Source organism: Poromitra crassiceps (assembly GCF_964638095.1).
Source record: "Poromitra crassiceps genome assembly, chromosome: 3".
In the NCBI taxonomy this organism is placed as follows: Eukaryota; Metazoa; Chordata; class Actinopteri; order Beryciformes; family Melamphaidae; genus Poromitra; species Poromitra crassiceps.
Window position 1 is genome coordinate 29,355,997 of NC_139625.1, and position 27,728 is coordinate 29,383,724.

The 27,728-nt window shown below is 44.7% G+C and overlaps 1 protein-coding gene across 2 annotated transcripts; it reads right to left on the reverse strand.

Annotated features, from left to right (window-relative positions):
- Positions 1 to 528: 528 nt before the first annotated feature.
- Positions 529 to 27,728, reverse strand: grhl1 (grainyhead-like transcription factor 1). 2 transcript variants are annotated; one of them, XM_083633275.1, is made up of 16 exons: positions 27,571 to 27,728; positions 23,919 to 24,108; positions 23,495 to 23,568; positions 20,669 to 20,820; positions 20,338 to 20,561; positions 17,828 to 17,910; positions 17,218 to 17,374; positions 16,952 to 17,063; positions 15,424 to 15,518; positions 12,881 to 13,127; positions 11,780 to 11,907; positions 9,522 to 9,550; positions 9,137 to 9,222; positions 3,928 to 4,013; positions 2,982 to 3,046; positions 529 to 2,190 (listed from the first exon to the last, which is right to left on the reverse strand). In XM_083633275.1, exons 1-16 carry the CDS (start codon positions 27,588 to 27,590, stop codon positions 2,076 to 2,078), a joined length of 1,863 nt encoding a protein of 620 aa, XP_083489401.1. In that variant the 5' UTR covers positions 27,591 to 27,728; the 3' UTR covers positions 529 to 2,075. The 2 variants fall into 2 exon arrangements, with proteins under 2 accessions (XP_083489401.1, XP_083489400.1); XM_083633274.1 differs by having other exon boundaries at positions 20,338 to 20,576.

Genomic DNA, 27,728 nt, shown 5'->3' on the forward strand with positions numbered 1-27,728 from the left:
CTCTGCAGTCTGACCTTGCTTCTTGAGTTGACGGCTCTAATTTAGAGCCTAATATGAAGGCTCTACAACTATGAAAAATCTTGATTTTGAAGGTAAAAAATAGGTCAAATCATCAAAACTACATCAATTATGAATTTCTCCAAACAATTTCTTCTCAAAAAGTCGCAGAAACCATGTACTTTGCAGCATTGTAGGGCACACAATTAAAAGGTTTCCAACAAAGCGGATGATAGCCATTTTGGATTTAGGGCTCTAAAAAAAGAGAGAAACAGAGAGGCATGGGGGCTAAATTTGTTTTTTAACCTTCGTAGGTGACAAATTAACTGATCAATGAACCTCTGCTTTCTGCGGTCATGGAACTGCTGGAAATGACCCAACTATTTAGTGAATAAAAGTCTTGAAGCTGTATGTTGTTGGGCGGATCAACTTTTTACTGGAAAATGATTGATATAATTGTTGGGCAAGGAATGGTATGTGTCAAAACAGTGTGGGTGCCATCAGTAACACAGTGGAGCCTCAGACAACCAGCACAGCTACTGGATAGCTTTTATTAGGCACATTGTGCATCAAATGCTTTACAAAAATGAAGAAAGCAACATCATTTAAAAACATGTTAAGAACCCTTGACATGTAAAGTCAGAACAACTTCATATAAAAATGAACACAAACATTATATTATTAGGAATAATAGAAATAGAAGTTTGATATATTGTAAAAAAAAAATACCCACATCCATTCTCTTAATAAATATATACACATTAAGTACTAAGATACAAAAGGCGGGATCGTGTCGATCCTTTTCAACATTATTTTCAATGGATATATACAACATTGTCATACAAATTTCTGTTTTATCATTTAATATGCTTTACAAAGCTATGGCCATAGAAGAGATTTTTCTTTTCTTTTTTCTGAATGTGTCTTTACTTAAATATCATATTGCACTTCCAGGACAGTCTGCATGGACTGCGCTAGATATTCAATGACCTATTTCATTAACATTCAGAAAACTACTCTACAAGGGAAGGGTAGATATGTTTTAGCATTAATATTATTATTATTATTATTATTACTCTCTTTCCTTATATAATACTTACATGGAGGCCATTATTTAAATTGATCTGAGGAAAAATATCTGTCCGCCCCTTCCATTCACAAAATGACACTTAGCCTATGCTAATTCCCAATACAATGAACACATACACTACTATGCTATCCTAATGGTATAATGCTGAGGAAGGTGTTATACACTAAATACTGCCTCGATGTTTAGTATTAATACACTCAACCACTGGGGCCTCACTGTATCCTCCATTATCAAAACAACACAATCTGCTGTGTTAATTTTGTGTGTTAAATACCCAACTTTAAAGATTATAATCATCAGTGCTATGGCTTTAGAAAGGGAAAGTCGAGCTGCTGTCTCTCCATCTCACACCTGTACAGTTTCTCCATGTAAAATGCAAAGATATGAGAAACATTATTGCTTGCATGAGGTATAGCAGCACCACAAATGCTCTGCACATTTGAAACATTACAAAAGTAATTATTTGCTACTCAAATAGAAAAACAAAGGCACAGTAGCATCACAATCACGACTGTCTCAACTTCCTGATTTTTTTTAATGTACAAAAACTTGAAAATTAATCAAAATGTATAACCTACATCGCAAATCAACGCTGTTGTCTAATAAGAGCTATGGCTTTTTTAAATACCACTTGTGGGACATGGATATTTTATTTACAGCACTGAGACGATATGATTAGAGTTTCAGATCTAGTCCATTATAACTGTTAGGACCCATAGCATAGCTCAGGGGTTCCCAACCTTTTTTGGCTTGTGACCCCACTTTGACGTGACAAAGATCTACGGACCCCAGACATTCAAATTCCAGTAGCCTACATCGGTAATATCATCAGTGACATCATCAGTGAAGTCACATGTAACAGTATGCTGACTTTTTTTTTTAAGACATTTCTGGCGACCCCATTTGAATTCCAGGTGACCCCACTTGGCATAGATAGATGTGTAAACCACAACTCCTGACTGACTTGATCCTCCGTCCCATGGTCCAATCAGATTTCTGTGAGGATGAGTTTGTACACGCCCCCCAGCTCCTCCATGGAGATCTGGAAGGTGTCTTCATTGGAGTAGTGTTTGATGATGTTGTCGTCCATGTGTACCAGAATCCTGACATGGGACAGATACGGGATGTGAGTAGCTCATCATCATCTGAGAGAACTGTAACCTCACAGTGTAAAGCAGTGGTTCTCAAACACAAATTAGACGACAGACCCCCATTTGATAAGATTTTGTTCCAGGGTCCCATCTGATAAGTTGTTATCTTTTGTGATGACCTTCCCACTCTCCTGGCCCCAGGAGCCTGGTGTTGGGGTCATTAGGCTGATTGGGTGCACCTGGGCCCTGTGCACCCATTGGGCTTAAGAAAAATGTCAGACCATTCAGTCTCTCTCCCGCCTGATGCACCTTTTGTTCATTTGTTAAATGTAGCTTGTGTTGTCTAGTTATTTTCCCTTAGTTTTAGTTAATACATTATTATTTTACCTTTTACTTTGGTATACTATATGAGGGGAGTTATACACCAAAGTAAAAGTTAAAATAATTCAAAAGGTGCATCGGTGAACAGGGAGAGAGACTGAATGATCTGAAAGTCTTCTTAAGCCCATTGAGTGGGCCCAGGTGCACGCAATCAGCCTAACAACCCCAACACCTGCAAGACAGGAGAGTGGGAGGGACATCACACTTTTAGATGTTTTATTACAGAAAGTGTATGAAACCCATGGCCAAAATTGTAATAAATTCTGTCATTGTGTTACTTATGGTTGGAATTCTTGTGAAAATAAATTACCCTTTTTGCTGGGGACCCCCTGGGAACCTGCTCAAGGACCCCACTTTGAGAACCACTGCAGTATAAAGAAAGTAAAGGGAACATTGCTTGTATGTGCATGCCTGTTACTCACCCTTTCTTGCATTTCTTATAGACTTTTCCGACCTTTTCAAAAGGCAACTCGTACTTCTCTGAAATCTGGTTGGGGGGGGAAATACAATTCAGTGTTGTATTTCTTTCTCCACTCATGCACAAAAACAAATCAGAAGTCAACCTACTCTACGGATCCTTGCCTGATTCATTCCATTCAGTCCTTCCTAGATGCCTGGTTTGCCTTCTGCCCACCAGCACCTCTGCTGGCTCTCCGCAGCTACTGTACACAACCCCAATAACCCCTTCTCTCATTTCAAACTCCATGACCCTTCCAGTAACCTTATACCTGCTTCTTTTTTTCCTTACAGCCCTCTTTCCCCCAGACACCCCCCCTTCCCTTTCCCACTTCCTCTTCTTCCTCTCTCTCCCCGGGACGGCCTAAACCTGCTCTTTTTCTCCCTCTCTCTGTTTCACGTGCACTCCCTTTCTCCACTCCCCCCCCTCTCTCTCCCCTTTTCGCCGGCCCCTTTCGCCCCCTCTCTTCCTCCTCCCTCTCTTCCTCCTCCCTCTCTTTTCCCAATCATCTCCTTGCTCCCACTCTTCCCCTTTCCATCCCTCCATCCTCCTCTCCTCCCCGGGACACCAGAGGGCCAGGTCTCTGCCCTGTCACGACTCATTTAGCTTGGTCTGTGTAGGCGGTTGGAGACGCAGTGGGAGAGGTGGGTCTCCAGCTGCAGTGTGCGTGCATGCCTTTGTCTTAGTGCTTTACACCACACACACACACACACACACACACACACACACACACACACACACGTAAATGCACACGCACACACAGAGACGGACAGGCGGGCGGACAGACACCGCAAATCACGGCCCGAGACCACCCATAAGACCACCCTCGTGACAAAACAAGAATAAAGAGAGAGGGTAATGGCTCACACACATACTGTCATTACTAGCGGGATGAAATGTGGGTGACTTACCGCTTCCACCAGGCCTTTCAGTGTGGGGTTCTTCAGCATGACGGCATCAAACACCTCCTCTGCCTCCTTACGCACATACAGCAGCACTGTAGGGGAGGAAGAGGAGGCGGACGGCCATCAAAGCAAAGCACATACAGTATGTAGCACCAGTGGCTCCTGCATTACATTACTGGCTTTCCTTGGGAAGCTAAGCAAGTCTGGCCTAGGATACTCCTTGGATGGGAGACTGGTGCTGGAAGTGGTGTTGGAGGACCAGTAGGAGGTGCTCTTCCCCTCTAGTCCGAATGGTCTGATGAATAATCTGATCTGATGAATAATCTCCCCAATGCCGCAGGGCAGAGACAGGGACTCTGTCCTGTGAGTGAGCACTGTCCCTCGGATGAGACGTTATACCGAGGTCCTGACTCTCTGTGGTCATTGAAGATCCCATCGGCACTCTTTACAAGAGTAGGGGTATAACCCCCGGTGCCCTGGCTAAATTCCCAAACAGGCCTTCCTTCAATCATGGCCACCTAATCATCCCTCGTTACTTAATTGGTAGTCTCTCCCCAGACTCAAATATTACGTTGAATCGCTGCTCTCTGCATTAAGTGAGTCTGTGCCAGTTAACAGCCACTGCTGGTTTTGAAGGCGGGTTGAAATTGAATGAGTGACAGGTCATAGCACCGATGAGAGAGCGGTTCGAAAAATGGGCTGGGCCTCCCGTGTCGTCTGATCGCAAAGTCGTTACTGATTGGAGAGGACTGAAGCCATCACTGGCATATGACTATCCAAGTGAACGGTTCCCTCCCATAACCAGCCCTCTGAGGGAAAGTGTCCCAGACCCAGAGAGAGCTCTGCAGCATGCAGTAACGTAGTGTATCAGCATAAGAACTCTCATGGGTCTGGCGTCGAGACTACTTAATTGGCACATTCAGTCCTCAACTCTCCACCGTGAGAGCTGATGTGTGGTGAGCGTTCTGGCGCAAACTGGCTGCCGTGCATCACCCAGGGGGGCGCTACACATCAGTGGTGGATGAGTTGAGTTCCCTCCCCGCCCTCCCTTGATATGTGAAGCGCTTTGAGTATCTAGAAAGGGGCTATATAAATCCAATCAATTATTATTATTATTATTAATTATTATTATGTCCATGCACACACACACATGCCTCATCAAGCTGCAGTCAAGGCAGGGAAACGATACTGAACAAAAATATGGATGCAACATGTAAAGTTTTGGTTTGGTGTTCCTTGAATTTCTCGCAAATGATTTTCCCCTATGCCCAGTTCTAGGAAGGTTCCTTCCTAGTAGAGGATGGGCCAAATGCAGAGGATGAATTTCCCCATGGGGATGACTAAAGGATCACTTCACTTCACTTCACTGAAAGCCAAGTGGCAAAACCTCAATTATGGCTCAGGTCTACCTAGTGTTGTTTTATGGAGATGTGGGTCTTCTGGAACTACTGAACTCATCACTGTAGGTGGCAGTAATACGCTGCAGTAGGCAATATATATTACGGTCATAGACATTAAAAAGTAGGGCATTCAGAGGCAGAGTAGGCGGGTCTTGCCAAGAAACGCGGTGCTAATAACGCCCCTACTTCCAGCCCACTTGCTCGGACCACATGCATTTGTGAACTCGGCCTTCAATGTGATCTCAATTACACAACTTTAAAGTTTTGTGACTGCATCTTGCATGGGTTTGATGCTATCACGTTCGCTAAATCTGTCCACAGACAGACAGACAGACAGACAGACAGACAGACAGACAGACAGACACAGACACACACACACACACACGCACACACACACACACACACACACAGACTCACAAGGTGTACACTATCAGCTTTATTTTATCATTCAAAAGTAGCACAAGCTTCCTTCCTGGCTATTCATTGGCTACTGAGTCACACATTTTGGACCTCCGCTGACGCCACTCTCTTACTAGATTGCTCTGGGTCAACCTAGTCTTGTTTGGCGTGGCAAGATCTTCCATGTGGCGTCTCACAGTTTGGTGGCCCCAAGCCATGAAGTTACTAGATAACTGTATAAAAAGACAACATGACTGTGAGTCATTCAACACATCTTTTCCTTAATGGCGGACATAGTGCGTAGTGGACATAAAGTGTTTTCATTCAACTGCTCCAGTACGACAGGTGAGGATGAGAACTGCCTTTGTGGATTTCAGCTCTGCATTGAATATTTAGGTTAAAAGGTTCCATCTGTCTCTGGCTCAGCCATTTCCTGATATTCCAGAAATGATGTGCAACTGGGAAAGTACATCTCAATCCCACTAATGACCTACTATTCCAGTTCACTTGGGACGGTCCTGTTATTTTAGCCCTTGGTCACGCATCCATGCAGCAGAGGAAATGGCTGGTGTTTTCGTAAAGCTGAAAAATAGTTTTTAATTAAATCTGAAGGTAGGGTAGTCAGTCATTAAATCACTCAGCATGCTCATCAGCAAGTGATGCTGAGACCTCTCTCCAGCTTTTCTTTTCATTTGCAGCCATGGCTCGAAATACAGCCCTCATGGACAACACATTATGTCAAATACTGTATATCCTTTACACTTGTTGCTAATGGTATGGAAAATTTACTACTTTTTTTAAGCATCTGAATCAGTGAAACAGCACAATTTCTGCATAGATAGAGCCAATATATCTTTTGCATCTGCATATTTACCTACGATATTCCAACAGCTTTTAAACATTTTGCATGGTTATTTGTGAAGATATACTAACATTTATGGGCTGGCCATATTATCCCCAGTAGTTATGTTGCAAAGCGTTCAGACATATTCAGTGACGTAATGACAGTGGCTCTCTTGCCAGCCTTAGCCCATAGAAAAGCAAACCGGTTCTAAGAAGGTTCACAGTTGAACCAACTTTGAACCAGCACCAGCCCAGTACCAGCACTATGTTCCAGTTGGTGGAAAGGGGGTAATATACTGTAGTGACCCTGCACAAGATGGCACAAGAAGTTTCAGCATCCATTTGTTAAATTGCTTTCTGTTTGTATGGACAGCAACCAAGTAAAATGTGATTGTTGCATGTTGTGTCTATATTTTAGTTCAGTGTAAATCAAAATCTGACTCAGCTTAAAGTTACTGGCAGAGTGGAATGTTTGTTTTGGTTCATCCATGTGGGTTTGAGGTTTTGTGGGTTCCTATCTGCACTGAGCTATAACACACTGCGGGGGCTCTCTCTCTCTCTCTCTCTCTCTCTCTCTCTCTTTAGACACATGCATACACACACATTTAATCAAATTATACGTTCGCAGATACATGATGCTACGGTCCATTATAATTGACTACTACCCCCCTTCACACAGCATGGGCAGCGGCCCAAACTCAAGGCCCTGGTCTCAGGTTGAACCTCTCCGGACGGACCACAGCTATCTGGCTCTCTTGTTACGGGTGGCACCATGCCCAGACAAAGTAAGAGTGTCATCATCATGCAACGCTGGCATGGCCGGGCACGCACGCACATGCACACACACACACACACACACACACACACACACACACACACACACACACACACACACACACACACAAGGACGGGCCCACCTCTGATTCATTGCAGTCTGTAATCTCAAAACAGAGCTGCTGTAAATAGATTTTTCTGCGTTGTTGTCCAAACTGTTGCAGGAACTACTGTTATTTGTGGACTCTCAATAGAGAGGCAAAGTGACCGCCTACTTCCTGCTTCACCACTGTACCAGAAATTTTCATCCGCCATTTATTTTCCCATACACATTTCGTAAAATGCGTATAAAAATAGTTTTACTGGTTCAAACCAAACGGTACAGATATATTTAGAAACAGGAGAGATCGCATAACATTTCACTGGGACCAAAACGTTAAAAAAAATGCGGGTTTAAAGAAAATATTTTTTCAATGTTGTTTTTTTAAGTTTTGGTCCGAGTGAAATGTTCTATGGTCTCTCCCGATTATAGCGTTAGCTGAACTGTTTGGTTCGAAGTAAAACTATTTTATAAGCATTTTACGAAATGTCTATGGGAAAATAAATGGCGGATGAAAATCTCTGGTACAGTGCTGAAGCAGGAAGTGACGTTCCACTTTGCCTCTCTATAAGACAATAAGTTTGTCAGTCTATTTTAAGCAGCTTTCTAATTATAGTAAAGGCATGATTAGGTGAACTGTAGTTTTCACTAGTTTGATACACATCTGTTTATGGAAGAGTGCAAATCTGAGGAAGTAAGCAGTGAAAATAGTATGTCTGGATAAACATATATTATTGTATAATAATAATAATAATAATAATAATAATAATAAAAGTAAATACCGCATTGCAGTTGCATGCATCTGCCAACAAGTCAGCAGTCTACATCCATGTCTGTCCAGACTCATACAAGCACAAATACGCTGGTGTCGCCATTCAGCCTTATAGCACTTTAGGTAATGTTTGGGAGGACCTCAACAACACAGCTAATCTTTTTCAACATGAAATATGGTCCTACCCCTCCCCCAAAAACGCCCACATCCCCCAACCCCCACCCCTTGAACCCCGACTCTCTATGACCTTCCTATCCCTAGCTACGACCCCTTTCCACTAGCCCCACCCCTTTCCCTCACCATGGTCCTTCCCACCACCCAGAGCCCCCTATCCACTCCCTCTACCCACCCCTCCAACCCTGACTCTCTACGACCTTCTTATCCCATTATGCGGTCCATTTTCCATAGCCCCACCCCTTACTGATCACGCGCCATCCCACCACCCACATCCCCATAGACATGTCCTCAACCCACCCCTCGAATCCCAACTCTCTACGACCTTCGTATCCCTATACATATACACATGATCACATATCATGTCTGTCTACGGTCTACATCGTGTAAGTACCTTTGGTTCACAATAATGCTGATCAAGGCTAAAAAAGCAGGTTGTATGCACATGAATGGGATATAGGCTAAAGTGCAGGGCCTGTGTGTGTGTGTGCGTGTGCGTGTGTGTGTGTGTGTGTGTGTGTGTGTGTGTGTGTGTGTGTGTGTGTGTGTGTGTCAAATGAAACTGAGCAATGGTATTTTGTTGGGTCCGTGGAGGCCTCCAGCACGTGTGTGTTTTCAAAGACCTGAAATAATCACATGGCCTGGAGAGGGTGGGGTTGCATGCCTTGAGAGACATCAACAGCCACACAAAACAAACAGACACAAAACAGACACAAACAGACACCCACACCCCCACAGCCCCCCAGTCAGTACCTTTCTTTGGTTCCTCCAGTCTCCCCATCTTGTTTGGGGGTGAACCAAACTCATCCTCAGTGAAGGGTAATCTCTTCATGCCTGTGCTGCATTGGACACAGAACACAAATCATTGCTTGATTGCCCATAATAGCTATAGGCTACAGCTAATACAGAGCCCCAGCTAATACAGAGCCCCAGCTAATACAGAGCCCCAGCTAATACAGAGCCCCAGGGGCATTTCCTCCAAACAGCTTCTGTTGCCCATGCCTTTAACAGGCAGGGTGCCAAAGGTTAACCAGCCAAAGGTTGTCTCTAAAAGCTGACACGTTCACTCTGCTCCCATACCACCCACCAATAAAAACAGTGACGAACAAGTGTGAAATCTGGGCTTCCAAGAACTCACCTGTCCTCTCCATCTTCTGCTGAGAACGGCTGCAGAGAGAGAGAGAGAGAGAGAGAGAGAGAGAGAGAGAGAGAGAGAGAGAGAGAGAGAGAGAGAGAGAGAGAGAGAGGGGTGGAATATAAGTGTCAAAAGCATTCTGCCATATTTCAAAGGTGACTTTCAAGCTACCTATACACATTTGGGTGCCTTAGCATCTGTGACAAAAACATATTTATAATAATAACTTACATTAAAATACACATGAATGGTATTTTACTATATTTATATATTTCCCTAAAATGGAAATGCTGGTTTGAATCATCCTCACATATCTTCCTATGCACTGCAGCTCGTAACTTTGTGTTGTAATACAGGCAGGCTACTAAATCAGTTGACTAGGTCAGAGGTCAAAGTGAAGGGTCAGTCCAAAAGGTTTCCCCATGTTGACCCATTTCTTCTGCCTTTATCACTGAGAACAGAGCCGGGTCAATGCAAACCTGCAGCTCAGCTCTATGGCTATAGGTGGCGCAAAGCCTGAAAAAACGGCAGTTAGGGGGTGCTCCTTTCCAAGTACTGAAAGTCCCTTTTGATTTAACACAATACCATAGTCATTATATAATATTATCTCTAAATGTATTCTATGTTCTCTGACATCCTTTTTTAATCGGTTGTATTAGTTTCAATACCCACTGAAACCCATTCAAATACCTGTATTATTATTTTTTGAATACATGCGTGCCACTCAGAAAATATTGATTGTTTTCAATTCCTGGAAAGCTGACTTTTTCGGAAAGCTTCACCCAGCATCATCACATGCATCGTGTCAATCAGAAAAGAATGATTTTTTAAATTCCTGACTTTTTCTGAAAGCATGAAGCAGCATGAAGACCAAAAATAACGCCCTCCCTCCCTCCCTTCCTTATTCATTGATTTCATTGGGGGGGGATAATTACCACTCTATTCCTTCAAAAGTTGTGGCTGTCATAGATTATGTTGCATAGTTGATTTCTCTATTGTTGACTAATTGTGTTACTGTAAGTCACTTTGGATAAAAGCGTCTGCCAAATTACATAATGTAATGTAATGTAATTTTTGAGCTACATGCAGAACTGCCTCCTGTGCAACCTTTTCAGTGTTGACCTAATGATGCTTTGACCAACAGGGGGCAGTAAAGGCTCACAAATCCTCTCAGTCTACTTTCCCAATTGACAAAATCCCAGTCCTTATTACACACAGAAACTTGAGAAACCTCACACGCTCACAGCCTATAATAGTCTCTCGCCCCTTATAGCGCACACAGATAATTAGTGATTTTCTCTGTCTCCTGTCTACCTCTCTGTCTCTCTCCCTCCCCCTCTCTGTCTCTCTCCCTCCCCCTCTCTGTCTCTCTCCCTCCCCCTCTCTGTCTCTCTCCCTCCTCCTCTCTGTCTCTCTCCCTCCTCCTCTCTGTCTCTCTCCCTCCCCTTCTCTGTCTCTCTCCGTCCCCCTCTTGTCTCTCTCCCTCCCCCTCTCTCTCTCTCCCTCCCCCTCAGCTTACAAACAAGTTCAGGTGGCACCAGGGTGGCAATTTCTGCATTTCACAATTTTTGGTGGATTAGTGGATCATTCATTTAGTCGGAATATTGTCATTTTCCGAATATGGGCAAAAACCGGAATATTGTGTGCATGTAAACATAGTCACTGGTAAATGATCCATTCTGTGACTCAACAGTCTGGAATAAAGCCATGAGTATGTGGGACTTGTATCAGAACACTACGGTTCTAAAACTAGATCTGTGTTCCTGCCAACACTGGCATCCAGGTCGCGCTGACCTGACTCTTGGCCTCCATGTAATTCCCACCCTGGGTGCGTGGCACTACATGTATCTTCTGAACCCCCCGGTGTGCTTTGAATCACTAGTAAATGATCCATTCTGTGACTCAACAGTCTGGAATAAAGCCATGAGTATGTGGGACTTGTATCAGAACACTACGGTTCTAAAACTAGATCTGTGTTCCTGTCAACACTGGCATCCAGGTCGCGCTGACCCGACTCTTGCCCTGTGATGAGTGGGTGGTGACTGGGAAACCAAGGTGCACTCCGTTTATGTACCATGTGAGATGCTACAGCTGCCATGGTCTCTGAGGCAATGAAAGAAAGAAAAGGAGATGTGTCTTAATGTCCCCCTAACCTAAACCCTTACACCTTGGGTAAGAACTCTCTGTACTCTTTAAAGTTCCTCTTAGGCACTAATGCTGCCGAGAGGAAAGCTTTGTGTCCCATTGTGACTGGCACTCACGTGGCGCTGGAAGCTGGAGAAATGAATGTCGGGAATGAAAAGGACGGGCTGCGTGTCAAAGTCGTTCATCATCTTGAAGATGGTCACGTCGTTGCGCTTCTGGAGGAGCGGCACTTTGACATCCACAACTGGAGAGAGGAAAAGTCACAACGAGAAAGGCTTTACTAAGTGGCTATTCAACCAGAAGAACATTTTTACAGTCCTTACAACAGGAAAAAGGTTATCGTCACTGTAGGGTGAAAATCTTACAACTGCAATTGGTGACTTTCATTGTTTTAACTTCAACTGAAGGATGCATGGTCCTTTATAGACCCCACGCTTCTCAACGTGGGGTCTGGAGACCACCAGGGGTCCTTGAGGGGTCCCCAGCAAATTGATGAATTATTACACTTCATCATTATGGAATTAACATAATTAGAGTATGTAGAAGAATTACTATTTTGATGACTGTTATCTCTGTATCTTCAATACAGATAGTGATGGAATTCAGAACAAAATCATATCTAACAAATACAAAATATTCTCAGATTTGGGTCAGAGAGACTAAATCTCATCAAAAGGGGGTCCGTGGCTCTAATGTGGACGAAATGACAGAAAAAGGTGGAGAATCATAGACTCTATGGGATGAGACAATTATACAACCCTTAGGATTTTTAAACCCATGCAAACTCAAAATGGCATCTATGTATATGTATCTCTCCCTACTTAAATGCGCATTAAATAAACATCAAGTTGAAAACAAGGCTGTTTTTCTTAGTTCCTGGAAAGTTGACATGAGATAAAATTTCCCCCGGACAACAGCATGATTTTAGTGTTTAGTTCAAGATCGTTCAATTATTTTCCTCAATGTTGCTTGTTTTGACATTTATATTGATCTAGAAAGCAGTTGTGTCTTAACTTGTCATGTTGACCCCCCCCCCCCCCCCCCCCCCCGCTTATTTAAATCAATCCACTTCTGTGAGCTTTATCACTGTGCAAATAAACTTAAACCTATGGACAGGTTGGGAATTCCAGGTAGGGAATGAATGGTCAAATGTGCCGTTACTTGTGCACATCATAAGAGCATTTGAGTGACGGTACACATCCTCCTCAGCTACTCACAGGTCCCCAGGCCGGCGTTGAGCTCGGACACCTTGCCCTTCCGGCGGGACTGCTTCCGCTCCTCGTCACGGATCTTCCTCTCCGCTCCCTTGTCGCAGAACACTTTGATCTGGCAGTAGGCACGGTGGATGGGCTTGTTGCTGCGGTTGTTGTAGCTGTAGGTGTCAATCTGCAGGTTCAGAGGCAGCCCCTTCACCCCCTTCTGCGAGGAAAAGTCTGTGCTCAGGCAGTTGACCGAGATGAAGATCTGAGGAGGAGGATGGGATGTAGACAAGAACAGAAGTAAGAAGATAGGATGAATTAGAGAGACAGAGGAACGGCTGTTACCTATAACAACCTAAAAACGGTGTCGTTTGTCAAATTACAACAGCAGCAAATGATAAATGCTTCTAAATGTTCATAGGGTTTATGCTGCCATTCACCTCAGCCTATATTCATTTACTGAAGGGTGCCTCGCTCTGCAGCGGAGGCCTAAGCTGTCTTCAGACCACATCCAGTGTTCTGTGTTGCCCTCTATTGGTCGACTCCGGTTATCACATGCTGATTTTCTAGTCTCGTCATGAGATTCTTTGACCCACTGACAGTGAAACAAGCTATCACTATATCTACAAAAGACATCATCCTAACAGGGATAAAATAAAATAAAAATAACGGGATGGGTCTAAGGTATAAGCAGTAATATATCTATAACATACAAAGCAAGGATGATTTTTACCTCCCTCAATGTATTACTAGTACATTTATAAATGCCAAACTGAAATGATATATCTTCTGTCAGTATATTTACCTTGTAGTTCCCTATTCATGAGATCTAGTTCAGTTCTAGTTTGTAGCAACTATTAAAGCGTTAAAGAACAGTCAGTCAGCAGCGTTTCAGTTGTGCAGCATCAGACAAATCATTGTCATCAACAGACTTTTCTATGGTAATTACAGTAAATAGCCCCAGAGCAGGTAAACATTTGGCAAGGGCTGGCCTCAGTAAACACACTGGGTCTCTCTGTGCCTGAGGGGGATCACTAGGGGGCACACCATACACACACACACGCACGCACACACACGCACACACACACACACACACACACACACACACACACACACACACACACACACACACACACACACACACACACACACACACACACACACACACACACACAAACATGTGTCATCTTACACCTAGTTGATCAGAGGTTCAAACAGGCCGGTGGGGCGGGGCATACAAAACGGATGAATACACACACAGAGGTGCAATGAACACACACAAGGATGAACATCCTATGGACACAGGCCTCAAGTCATAAGACAGGCAGACCCACATCCTGGTGCGTGTGTGTGTGTGTGTGTGTGTGTGTGTTTGTGTGTGTTGTCAGATATCGTCCAAAGAGAACACTGCAAGATGCGAGAGGCAAACTGCGGCGCCGTCTTGTCCCTGCTTATGTTAGCCTGTCAGTCAACTCGCCTCCCATCCCAGCTCAGGTTGACAGTGGAACAGTCAACAGTGTCGGGAAGCGGCACGGCGGTGTCACAACAAACACAAACACAGAAGCAAAGCCAGCCTGGTGACTTGGACTTCTGGTTTACAAACTCCAGCAGTACACGTCACAAACTGGTCAGGAGAGCAAGGGAGATGGAGAGGAGCGGAAAGAAGTGACCTCCTCCTCCCTGTCACCTCGTACCTGTCGGACGGGATTTAGGTTTGTTCACCGTCCGATCCGCTCCTCGGCCCCCTGCTGAGCTTCCTCATTCCTGCACCCATTGTTGCACCTGTCTGGCGCGTGGAAATGCCTAATGCGCGTCACTTTGCCATCACAATAGGGGTGACAGGTCGGACCAGTCAAGAATGTATGTGGAGAGAGCAGGCACGCACACACACGCACGCACACGCACAAACAAACAAACAAACACGCACACACACACACACACACACACACACACACACACACACACACACACACACACACACACCTCCCTATCTCTATGCAACCTGACGACACACAACACATAAGGACAACAGCATCCTTATTCCTCCATAAGCCTGTGTTTTCCGTAAAGGCTGTTTTGGAGGAACAAAGAGAAGTCTATTTTAGGGCAAAGTCGTCAAGCGTGTTCATGTGAAGAGGTCAAGTCTCATGTTAACAGTTCAAAACAAGCAGTTTGTTGTCATGTTGTAAGGTTAACTATAGAAACCCTGGCTCATTGTTGATATTGTAAAACATACATGTTCTTACATGAACGCTGATGGGGAGAAAATACGTACTAGCCAGACCAAACTGTTGACATCGGATTTGCCGTTAAGTGGAAATCTGGGATGTTGGAAACAGCCTCATTATTGGAGATTGATGTGGGGAAATGAGTAACATTCTCCTGTCCCTCAACAACTACCACTAAGATGCCCTTGAGCAAGGCACCCTTAAGAGCTGGTCAGTGGCTCAGTGGCCAATAGTAGAAGACTGCGGCCATACTGGGCAGCTCCCAATTGTACGATTGTGTGTGTGTGTGTGTGTGTGTGTGTGTGTGTGTGTGTGTGTGTGTGTGCCTCTCACCTTGGCCTCCTCGTTGGTGTCCCAGGTAAAAGAGATGGCGTTGTAGGAGATCTCCTCAATGTTGCCAATGGTATTGAAGCTCTCCTTGTAATCGGCTGTCACACACAGCAGAAAAGAGGTGAGTGACTATGTAGTGGTAAGAAGTATTTCTTATGACATCAAACTGTCACTGTTAGATGCAGTGACTGTGTAGTGGTAAGAGGTATTTCTTATGACAGGGGTGCCCAATATGTCGATCGCGATCGACCGGTCGATCGCGAAGGTAGTGTCGTCGATCGCATGGCATTGAGGGCAAAAAAAAAAAAAAAAAAAAAATTACTGTTTTTCCACTGTTTCCACTGTTTTTCCACTGTTTTTCCACTGTTCCACTGTTTTCCACTGTATACTCAGTATATATAAATATGTTTGGTAGATCACTTTGACTTGGTCATTTTAAAAGTAGCTCCCAAGCTGAAAAAGTGTGGGCACCCCTGTCTTATGACATCAAACTGTCACTGATGCAGATTCTTAGAGGTGATACATGATCATTGTATTGAAGGTGTACTTATACTTATGGGTGCTACACATTGGTGGTGGATGAGTTGAGTTCCCTCCCCTGATATGTGAAGCGCTTTGAGTGTCTTCAAAGGCACTATATAAATCCAATCAATTATTATTATAGCAGTGATTCTCAAACTTTTTAATAACAAGGACCACAAATAGCACACATTCAGGCCAACGTCCCCCATTTGATGAGATTTCGTCTCTCACTCTGACCTAAATCTGAGAATATTTTTTATTTTTTGATATGATTTTGTCCAGAATTCCATGACTATCTGTATTATAGTAGAAAGATAGTAGAGAACAGAGAAACTATGATCAAAATAGTCATTCTTGCACATTGACTAATCGTGTTAACTTCTTGTAAATTCTTCAATTTGCTGGGGCCCCCCTGGAATCCCACCCAAGGACTCCTGTGTGCTCCCCAGACCCCATCACTGACTTATAGCACAGAAGACTGTGAGTATTTCCACACAGATATACTAAAGAAAGGCTTCTTAACACAGGTGCACATTCTGTTTGCATATTGATCCCTTGCCAGTCAAGTTGAATCACTGCCACCAGTCACCCGGACAGAGACCAGACACAGACAGAGACAGACACACAGAGACAGACACCCAGAGACAGACACACAGAGACAGACACACAGAGACATACACACAGAGACATACACACAGAGACAGAGATACACAGCCACAGCTAAGCTGCCCTTTCAACCAGACACACACTCTGCAGACACAGGAAGATTGATCAGCCTGGGTCACACTGCATTCATCTGCTGCATTGTCCTACCAAGGGAGCCAGCATTCAAACCAGATTACAGAGAACAAACAAACAAACAAACGAAACAAACAAACAAACAAACAAACATGGCAACTACCCCCAGAGCTCAGTGCCTAACAGCATCGTCCCTCCAAGCGTCATCTAAATCAGACCAGTGAGATCATGTTTGACGGACAGACGCGGTCCAATGTGCCGCAGTTCTTACCGATGTCGAGGCACCGCTGCTTGGCCGTGTGCTGTCTGGAGTGCCAGTACTTCCAGTGCTTCAGCTGGTCATCTCTGCACTTCTCCTCTCCAAACACCACCATGACTACACTCTGGAACGCAGCACCACAGACAGCCACAACACTTATTAGTACTGTATAATACCGTAGTATCTTTTGCTCATTGTTGATCAACAAAGCAAGTGATACTGCTACAATCAAGAAACATTATGATCTCTCCAGGAAGTTAGTTCTCCTCCTCGCTCACCCTGACTTTGGTGATGGGGTGCTGCATGCCCTTGCTGTGGTCAATCTCCCTGAGGCTGATGGGATAGAACTGGCCTTTGTTGAGGTACGTCATCGTCCCGTCACCTGTCTTCTGACGCAGAGACTTGGACGCCTCCAGAGTATACTCAAAATGATTCCTAAAATCAAGAAAGATGAAGAAAAAAAACGAGGGAGGGGGGGGGGGGGGGGGTAAAACTTTACAGTCTTAAGTTCCTATAAGAACTATGACTTGCAAGAAATCAATGACTTTTGTAAAAGCAGATTTCTACTCATTGAAACCTTCAGAAAAGTGAAATTAATTTTTAAGTAAAGTTTGCACCCAGACAAAAGAACAAAGTAAAAGTCTGTTGGTGCGTGTTCCACTGACGGCTTCTACAACCGCTACAGCTAAATCATGACCTAAAATCAGTGCGGTGTCAGAGCCGGGCCTGATAACATTGTGCGGCGCATTGTGTCTTTCACACAGAAGGGAGTCTGGTGTCTCCCCAGTGACTGCCATGAATGAGGCCACTGGGCACAGTGTTGTATCACAGCTGAATGGCAGTGTGGCGATGGGAGCCGGACAGTGGGCCGGCGGCAGTGCAGCTTACCCCGGCATGGTGTCAAACGCACTGTAGTCCTCAGGCGCGATGGAGGCCATACGTAACTGGAGATCCCCTGGGAAGGAAAACACCTGCACCACACAAAGAGGAGGGGTGAAGAGCGAGAGAGACAGACAGAGAGAGAGAGAGAGAGAGAGACACACACACACACACACACACATTAAACAAAAACAATTATGGGGATTTAGCAGGTTGAGTCTCTCTATCTTCCCCTCTCCCCATATTTTTTTATTTCCTCTGCCATTTATCACTGTTTCTCTTCCCATAGTTTTTGTCATTTCGTTCTCTCTAAAAACCCACATCATGTTTCCTCCCTGTTTGGTTCTCTGTGAATGGGGAAATCAGCCATTGGCCTTCCCTCTTTACCTCATCCTTCCTTCCCTCTTTCCCTCCCGCCTCCCCCTAGTGTTCCCTCTTTACCTCATCCTTCCTTCCCTCTTTCCCTCCCGCCTCCCCCTAGTGTTCTCTCTTTACCTCATCCTTCCTTCCCTCCTTCCCTCCTGCCTCCCCCTAGTGTTCCCTCTTTACCTCATCCTTCCTTCCCTCCTTCCCTCCTGCCTCCCTATAGTGTTCCCTCTTTACCTCATCCTTCCTTCCCTCTTTCCCTCCCGCCTCCCCCTAGTGTTCCCTCTTTACCTCATCCTTCCTTCCCTCTTTCCCTCCCGCCTCGCCCTAGTGTTCTCTCTTTACCTCATCCTTCCTTCCCTCCTTCCCTCCTGCCTCCCTATAGTGTTCCCTCTTTACCTCATCCTTCCTTCCCTCTTTCCCTCCTGCCTCCCTCTAGTGTTCCCTCTTTACCTCATCCCTCCTTCCCTCCCACCTCCCCCTAGTGTTCCCTCTTTACCTCATCCTTCCTTCCCTCCTTCCCTCCCACCTCCCCCTAGTGTTCTCTCTTTACCTCATCCTTCCTTACCTCCTTCCCTCCTGCCTCCCTATAGTGTTCCCTCTTTACCTCATCCCTCCTTCCCTCCCGCCTCCCTCTAGTGTTCCCTCTTTACCTCATCCTTCCTTCCCTCCTTCCCTCCCGCCTCCCACTAGTGTTCCCTCTTTACCTCATCCTTCCTTCTCTCCCGCCTCCCCCTAGTGTTCCCTCTTTACCTCATCCTTCCTTCTCTCCCGCCTCCCCCTAGTGTTCCCTCTTTACCTCATCCTTCCTTCTCTCCCGCCTCCCCCTAGTGTTCCCTCTTTACCTCATCCCTCCTTCCCTCCCGCCTCCCTCTAGTGTTCCCTCTTTACCTCATCCTTCCTTCCCTCCTTCCCTCCCGCCTCCCCCTAGTGTTCCCTCTTTACCTCATCCTTCGTTCCCTCCTTCCCTCCCGCCTCCCTCTAGTGTTCCCTCTTTACCTCATCCTTCCTTCCCTCCCGCCTCCCCCTAGTGTTCCCTCTTTACCTCATCCCTCCTTCCCTCCCGCCTCCCTCTAGTGTTCCCTCTTTACCTCATCCTTCCTTCCCTCTTTCCCTCCCACCTCCCCCTAGTGTTCCCTCTTTACCTCATCCTTCCTTCCCTCCTTCCCTCCCGCCTTCCCCTAATGTTCCCTCTTTACCTCATCCTTCCTTCTCTCCCGCCTCCCCCTAGTGTTCCCTCTTTACCTCATCCTTCCTTCTCTCCCGTCTCCCCCTAGTGTTCCCTCTTTACCTCAGCCTTCCTTCCCTCCTTCCCTCCCGCCTCCCTCTAGTGTTCCCTCTTTACCTCATCCTTCCTTCTCTCCCGCCTCCCCCTAGTGTTCCCTCTTTACCTCATCCTTCCTTCTCTCCCGCCTCCCCCTAGTGTTCCCTCTTTACCTCATCCTTCCTTCCTTCCCTCCTTCCCTCCCGCCTCCCCCTAGTGTTCCCTCTTTACCTAATCCTTCCTTCCCTCCCGCATCCCCCTCTAGTGTTCCCTCTTTACCTCATCCTTCCTTCCTTCCCTCCTTCCCTCCCGCCTCCCCTAGTGTTCCCTCTTTACCTCATCCCTCCTTTCTTCCAACCATCCCACCTCCCCCTAGTGTTCCCTCTTTACCTAATCCTTCCTTCCCTCCCGCATCCCCCTCTAGTGTTCCCTCTTTACCTTATCCTTCCTTCCTTCCCTCCTTCCCTCCCGCCTCCCCCTAGTGTTCCCTCTTTACCTCATCCTTCCTTCCCTCCAACCCTCCGCCTCCCCCTAGTGTTGGGTTTTTGTCGGGTTCCTCCTCTTGAGGTAATCCCCTCCAGGTTATTAAAGAGAAAGAGGAGAGAGAAAGGGCTTTGGCTATTGTAGGAGAAAAGTACAGCACTTTATTGTGTTGGTGAGACAATGGCATAATAACACGCTGGCCGCTATTTTGGCATGTTCAAATAAAACCAGGGAAGGCTGAGCCCACCGCTGGCTCCATGGGATCAGGTGAATGGCCTATTGTCTGATGGGAGAGATCTGAGAGAGGACAGGAGAGGAGAGGAGAGAGGGAAGGGGGGTGTAGGAGGGCATTAGTGGGGTTTAGAAAGAGGGGGTATTGGATCCCTCCACACATCGAAACACACACCTCCTGGGAACCATCCTTGAAGCTCTCTGGGAAAGTGGAGTCAGGGGGTGTGCGGGACTGGTTGCCTGGGCTGAACTGGACCGAGCCGTGGGTTAGATGCCGGTCGCCAAAGACGCCCACATGGCTGTCCGCCTCGGCGCAGTTGTTGGGCACGGTTACAGAGAAGCCGTGGGTGGGCACCTCCGTCTTCACGTGCGGGTAGTTGTTCACGGCGGCGATGGAAACTGTGACGGTTGTGTCTGAATCAATCAATCAATCAATCAATTGCAAAGTCAATGGATGAAAATGGAGTGGTTTTGTCTTGTCTGATCGTCATGCAATGTGAACAGACCTGGTGAGGGGAAGGGGACCCTCTTGTCCTGGGCCAGCTGGTTGGGGAGAAGAATATTAAATGGCCCCTTGAGAACCTGGATCCTGTTCTCCATGTTGGTCAAGGAAGGTTCTTGGAGCGGAGTTAGGGAATGTGCTACCTGAAGCTGGTGTCTGCAACAAAGCGGAAATAGCACACTGACATTAGATTTAAAGGTACTGAACAAAAGTATACACACATCATGCAACGATCTCAAAGATTTGACTTGGTTACAGTTCATAAGAAAATCATTAAACTGAATGAAAATCTGGGCAAATGCTCAGCAAAAACAGGATGTAAACAAAGTCGTGCACATGTAAACAGCCCTAAATGTAGCCCTAAAACTTTACATGTTGCATTTATATTCTTGTTCCCTGTTGTTGTCGCTGCTGTCAGGTGAAAACCTCATATCTGCAAAATGTCAGCTTTTCAGCAACAACAAAAAACCAACCTTGCTTGACAGCTTTGCAGCCAAGTTCATCTGACTGGTTTTGAAAGGGTTTCATCAGCCCAAAAGTCAGAACATTGTCTCATCCTATATAATAGAACCATGTGATCAAAACACAAAAATCAACACTGGAGTTACGATGTTTTCATGGTCGACCAACAGCATCACTCAATGTGTTTGTGTTACAGATCTCATCGCGGACAAGCTTTACATAGATAAATAAAGCTGCACTCACTGCAGACTCGGAGAATGGGAAAGAGCTTGAGTCTCTCTGTGCATGTCGTTCATGGCGCAGTTCCCCTCTGCCGTGCTTTTTAAAGGGGGTGCAGTTCCCCTCTGCCGTGCTTAGACGAGATGAACCCAACGGAGCCCAAGTGGCGCGTGGGTCGGATTCACGTTTCAGACTGAAAAACAAAACTTGTCTGATACCGCATTCATGATAACTCGGACCGCCGTAAGTTTCAACGCCTCGCCTCCGCCTCGGACATATTTGCGTTCACGTTGCACTTCCCACTCGGCAGCTATGGCAACCCGTGTAGCATTGTAGCTATCTACTAGCTAACAATGCTAACCGAATGCTGAACTTCACATATTGCTCTAATCAGAGTGAAACATAGAAACACATATAACGTTAACATGACATAATTGAGACATCAAATTTTGTGTTCAAACGTTAACAAACGTCTTTATAATAATTATCTGATTACCATTAACGATACAAGTCACCATTTTGATGTGGCTATGACGTCAACTCGGACAAAGCGGAGCTCTGGATGATACCCGAATTTCCGAGCTGTAATTCCAGCCTGGACAACCGTTCAATTCACTTTTTACAGGTCGGAACCAATTTTTTCCGTTGGTCCGAGTGGTCTTGAACGGGGTATGAGATGACAGGTTGAAAGGCGGGCCATAGTAGCATGTCGATGATTTGATTTGACAATTATGGGGACTGGATTTGGATTTGGCTTTGGTGTGTTCCGCCCCCAAATCGAGTGGGATTCAGCGTGTTGTGGTGCTACGCGAGTGGGATCCGCAGAGTACCAGGGAGCTAGCTGCTTCTGTGTGGAGCGGAGCGGACAATCCGATGCATGAGTGGTGCCTGCCCGCCTGGAATCTCAGAGGGGCAACCCCCTTACGTTAACGTTATCCTGGAATGCGAGTTTAACGAGCCAGTTACATTTCTTTAGACATTACCGTTTGCTTTATTTTGTATGTTACTTTGGCCAAGTTAGTAGTTAGTTATGAGCTAGAAATTCTGCCAGATTACAGACACTAGGTGCCATTTTCTCCTTCATTTGGAGGAGAAAATTCTCCTGAAATTAAGATTGATTGACAACTGCCATGTTGTGATATGATTGGTTGAAATGGGGTAGAAATTTGATAGTGCAATGTGACATCAGCAAACTGTAGATTACTGTTATGAATGAAATCTTGAAAAATGAACTTTTGATGTGAAAAAGTGTGAAAAACTAAAGAAATTAGATTTTTGCGATTTTGTTGGCATACATTATTAAATAGGTGCACTGAATACCCAGGTATTTGAACTAAAAGAAAAGAAAAGTCATTTTTGGGTTCAGCTCGACTCTAAAGGGGCAGTTCCCCTCTACTGTGCTGTTTAAAGGAGCAGTTCCCCTCTGCTGTGCTGTTTAAAGGAGCAGTTCCCCTCTGCTGTGCTGTTTAAAGGGGCAGTTTTCCTCTGCTGTGCTGTTTAAAGGGGCAGTTCCCTTCTGCTGTGCTGTTTAAAGGAGCAGTTCCCCTCTGCTGTGCTGTTTAAAGGAGCAGTTCCCCTCTGCTGTGCTGTTTAAAGGGGCAGTTCCCTCTGTTGTGCTGTTTAAAGGAGCATTTCCCCTCTGCTGTGCTGTTTAAAGGGGCAGTTCCCCTCTGTTGTGCTGTTTAAAGGAGCAGTTCCCCTCTGCTGGCTGTTTAAAGGGGCAGTTCCCCTCTGCTGTGCTGTTTAAAGGGGCAGTTCCCCTCTGCTGTGCTGTTTAAAGGGGCAGTTCCCCTCTGTTGTGCTGTTTAAAGGGGCAGTTCCCCCCTGTTGTGCTGTTTAAAGGGGCAGTTCCCCTCTGCTGTGCTGTTTAAAGGGGCAGTTCCCCTCTGTTGTGCTGTTTAAAGGAGCATTTCCCCTCTGTTGTGCTGTTTAAAGGAGCATTTCCCCTCTGCTGTGCTGTTTAAAGGGGCATTTCCCCTCTGCTGTGCTGTTTAAAGGCGCATTTCCCCTCTGTTGTGCTGTTTAAAGGAGCAGTTCCCCTCTGCTGTGCTGTTTAAAGGGGCAGTTCCCCTCTGCTGTGCTGTTTAAAGGGGCAGCTCCCCTCTGCTGTGCTGTTTAAAGGGGGTATTAGGTGAGGGCGGTCGCCTACCTTTTGTTGGGATCCACATCAGAGAGCAGTGTGTCTGGCTTGTTCTGGCATATTGTTCTCTTTTCCCTGGGCACCTGTATGGGAAGGTAAACACAGCCGCTCATCGTCTGACCACATCACGGTCCTGCTGCTCTCTATATGGATCAGTTACGAGCAGCTGACATGCACTCTGCCTCACACATGTTGTCTAATTGGCTGCTTGTCATTCTGAATGATGATCATATAGGTGAAGCCTCAAAGGATTTGGATAACTAATCCTCCGACATAAGACATGGTACTTGTGGTTTTGATTCCCTTCCTCTAACATAGGAAATCATTTGTGGGTTTGCTTGTGGTGCTCTCTCATTGATCTTTGGTTGTTTTGGGCAGCAGGATGGTCTTGGGGTTAGAGATATCACATCATCATCAAGCTTTCCTGTGCTACCTTATAGTAGTCGTAGAGCAGGCTGAGAGCCGCGGCGCTGTCCTCGTCTCCATTGATGCTCATCATGGCCTTGGTGGCGGCGGTCAGCGGGTTCTCCAGAAACGACTTCCAGGCTTCATCCTCCGTGGTGAAGGAGCGGCGCTGGCCGCCATACCCCGGGTCGTTCTGCAGAACCAGGACCGCACGCTTACTGGGAAGGGGAGGGAGAGAGAGAGCGAGAGAGAGAGAGAGAGAGGCTGAGTGAGAGAGCAAGGGTGAGGCTTGTGTTTCTTGTATCTGTGTGGTATTGGGTATTCCATATGGATAGATGGGTGGATATGGACCACAAGGATCATTTGTGGTGATAAGTGGTGTGGTTACTGTATGTCTGTAAATAGCTTACAGTTCTGTATGTTATTGTGTACAAACTAGGTAATAATATGCTAACACCCATTAGACAGAATTCATCTATGTGATTTCATCCTCAAGGTACCAAGAAACTTTGTACCCAGAGATGATGCAGATTATTACGCATCAACCAACATTTTATTCATAAACTCACATACTCTAAAATTCTATGACTTGGTGGATTTTAAAACCGCTCAGTTTATGTTCAAAACAAATAATAATATGCACCCTGACTGTGTTCAGAGGCTCTTCCAACGCAGAACCAGTCCTTATGAACTAAGAGGAACATCTATGTTTATGAAAACAAAAACAAGAACGAATGTGAAACAGAGATGCATCTCAGTAAAAGGGGTGAACCTGTGGAACAATTTTGATGATGAAATGAAACTGTGCAACTCACTTAAGACTTTCAAAAATATGTATAAATGCAAGATCATAGATAAATATAAAACAGTGGTATAGTTATATTATATATATATGTATATAGATATGTTTATATATATATTACATTATATATTATGGAATTTCGATGCTGCTTAGCCGAGACAACGCCAGTTTGAGTAACATTTTTTATTTTATTTTTTATTTTTCTTTAGTTCGCTTCTTTCATTCTCTAAATATTTCTTTTGCACTACAAAGGCTTTTTGAGATTGTGTTAAAAGGGTAGACATAATAAGCCCCGGCTTCAGTCTACACCTTTTGGTCCTGTTTGATCTATATGAAAATACTTGTATTGATTATTGATTTCTGGAATAATATGACCAAAATAATCAATCAATCAATCAATCAATCAATCAATCAATCAATCAATCAATGTTTAGAAAAAAAGGAACCTGACATTGACAATTCAAGCATTAGTTCAAAAGCATATGACTGCTATTTTAAACATGCTTTAAAGAGCTGATACTGTATCGTGTTGTGGAAGAGTCTCTTGTCTCTTATTCTGGGAGTTAAGAATATCTCCCTTTAAACTGCACTCAGTGCTCGCCTCAGATTGATCGGCCACACACCTTGTGTGAATCCACAAAGCCGACACCTACAATCACGGTCTTGTTCAGAACAGACAAACAGGTTATAAGACAGATCAACAATGAAGATGCTGTTTATCTGAAGGACCTGTTGTTCAAGCTTTTCTACGATTGCCTAACAAATCTCAGCCTTCGAACAAATGGGGTGTCTTGAGCAAAGATGCTCTACTGGCTCGTCCAGTGTGACGACTCTCACTTGTGGATCGTTCATTGGTTAAGAAGCTGAGCGCAGTCGAGGTAGATCTGTCCCTGCTACATTCCTGTATTTTAACAGTCATGCTACTGTCTTTGCAAGAAAACCTGTTTGTGAAAAATAATCACGAGTTTCCACACTCAGTCACCGCCTGCATCTTTCTCCTCCTCTTCCTCCTCCGCCTCCTTTCAGTTCAACCTCAATATCAACTCAGAGTCAGAGAGCCACTGCTTTGTAAACAGGACTGTGGGGAGCAGTGACAGTTACCTGGTATCAAGCTATTTCAGTGTATTTGACACATACACTCCTTACTGTTGGTTGCTGTGAATATGTGAATATGTGAATGTATGCTTATTCAACTCTCCTCATTGCACAAAACTATATAACTACTGTATACCTGAAAGTAAATGTGTTCCTTGAAGGAATGCCATATAGCATAATAACAACAATACAGCATATAACTACAAGTGTGTGTGAGGTTATTAGTGTGAGCATATGAGAGAACCGAAAAATACAAAAAATGCAAGTTATTGTTGTGCAGATTGTATTCATTTTTAATTAAAACTCTTTATGATGATTACAACAAAATAAAATCCTTGGCACTAATTGTTCTTTTCAATTTGCTCACAGGGATCAATAATGTCCCATGTATGTTGTTAACTTCATTACATTGTTGTTAAAATTGTTACATTGTATCTCTCATTGGGACAATCACATTAAATCACCTTCCAACCAAATCCATCTGCGGGCACTCTGTCACAACAAAGTAAGTTGTGATAATTATCATAACAACCAGATAAACGGATTGGCTCGGTTTCCAAGTTGAGTATCTACAACAAATAGAGCTTTTTCTCTCTGAATGGTCAAGGCAAAGTGATAATTAGTAATCCTATATCTAATTGTGCCATTCATAAAACGCAACCCGATAAGATCCACTATTTACTGGCAATAAAACTGCACAAGGACTTGAATTATTCTGCTAAAACAAAAACGCTCGATTGTTTTTCAAATGGTGAATAGAATGGAGATTACTGGAAAAAAGTATAGCTCAGACTCATGCTTTCAGTGATTTATGTCATTGTTGCTGTTTACACATGTAAGGGGAAAAAACACACAGCAAGCATACATTTAATTGCTGTAACATTACACCTTTTATGTTCTCCAAATTGTTGACTTTTTGACCGATATGTGTGTAAGGTTGAATGGTATATAAAACACATTTAAAATGCTCCTTAACAGCCTATACAGCTTGCTTACATTGTCTGTCTTACTCGGGCAACGCCTAGCAGGTGTACAATTTCACTCCCCTCAAATGTCTCCTTGTCAATGCCCTCAAAACACTCCGAATGCATCTCTTCCAAGATGAAAAATAGTTTGTTTTGGTGTTCTTTATCCAAAACCATGAATGGAAAATAAAAAAAAGTTGCAGGGTGTGACAATTCCCTTTTAGCTGGCATTTCACTCTAACTGCAGTCGCGTTGAGGTCCACGTTATTCCTGAACAAACATCATTAAGACTATCCACATAACTGTAAGGGCTTAAGGAAAAATTAAACACTAAACCGCCCAGCAGCAGGCTATCACGGGACTGTTTTTATTCTAACAGGCGCCTTCGCTCCGCTCGCACGACAGGTGGAGGGAGATACACCTGTAGCTACCTGTACAGGCTTGAACATGACAGGTGAAATAAGCCGAGTTCCCGTCCCACAGAGCTCACATCATGGGAAATTATGAGATACAATCACTCTCTCACTTGACAGCCAGTCTAAAATAAACTTACCATTAAGAAAAACAACTAGATTATCGTATAAAGATAGCCTACAATATAAGAGAAATATCAGCATTTTTTTTTAATAGCCTATGTCATAGGCTACCAGGTCAAAGCCTATACAGTGACCTCGGTTTTTAAATCCTCCTGTAGCTTGCTGTGGAAAAAGTAAAAAAAAAGTGCAAAAATCCACAAGTTATTTGGACTCATTATTAGAAGCTTTCGGTATCACGCTGTTGTTTCTGCTGAGTAGAAGTGGAGAGTCAGGGCAACTTACTTGTCATGCTCCTGTGACATCTCGGTCGGTCGAACTGGACTTTCTAGTTGGTACTGAAAATCCGATCCGTCTTCTTTACCGTGAAAACCTGCAGTCACCAGCACGGGATGAGGGCCACGGCGAATAACAAGCTATCCCCTACTGAGAGAACGGGTTTT

Coding starts and splice junctions, on each gene's coding strand:
- grhl1 (XM_083633274.1), bottom strand. CDS start 27,590: ATGTCACAGGAGCATGACAA. Junction 9,551..11,779: donor TCTCCAGCTTCCAGCGCCAC/GTGAGTGCCAGT, acceptor CTCTCTCTGCAG/CCGTTCTCAGCAGAAGATGG. Junction 9,223..9,521: donor GCAGAAGATGGAGAGGACAG/GTGAGTTCTTGG, acceptor TGTCCAATGCAG/CACAGGCATGAAGAGATTAC.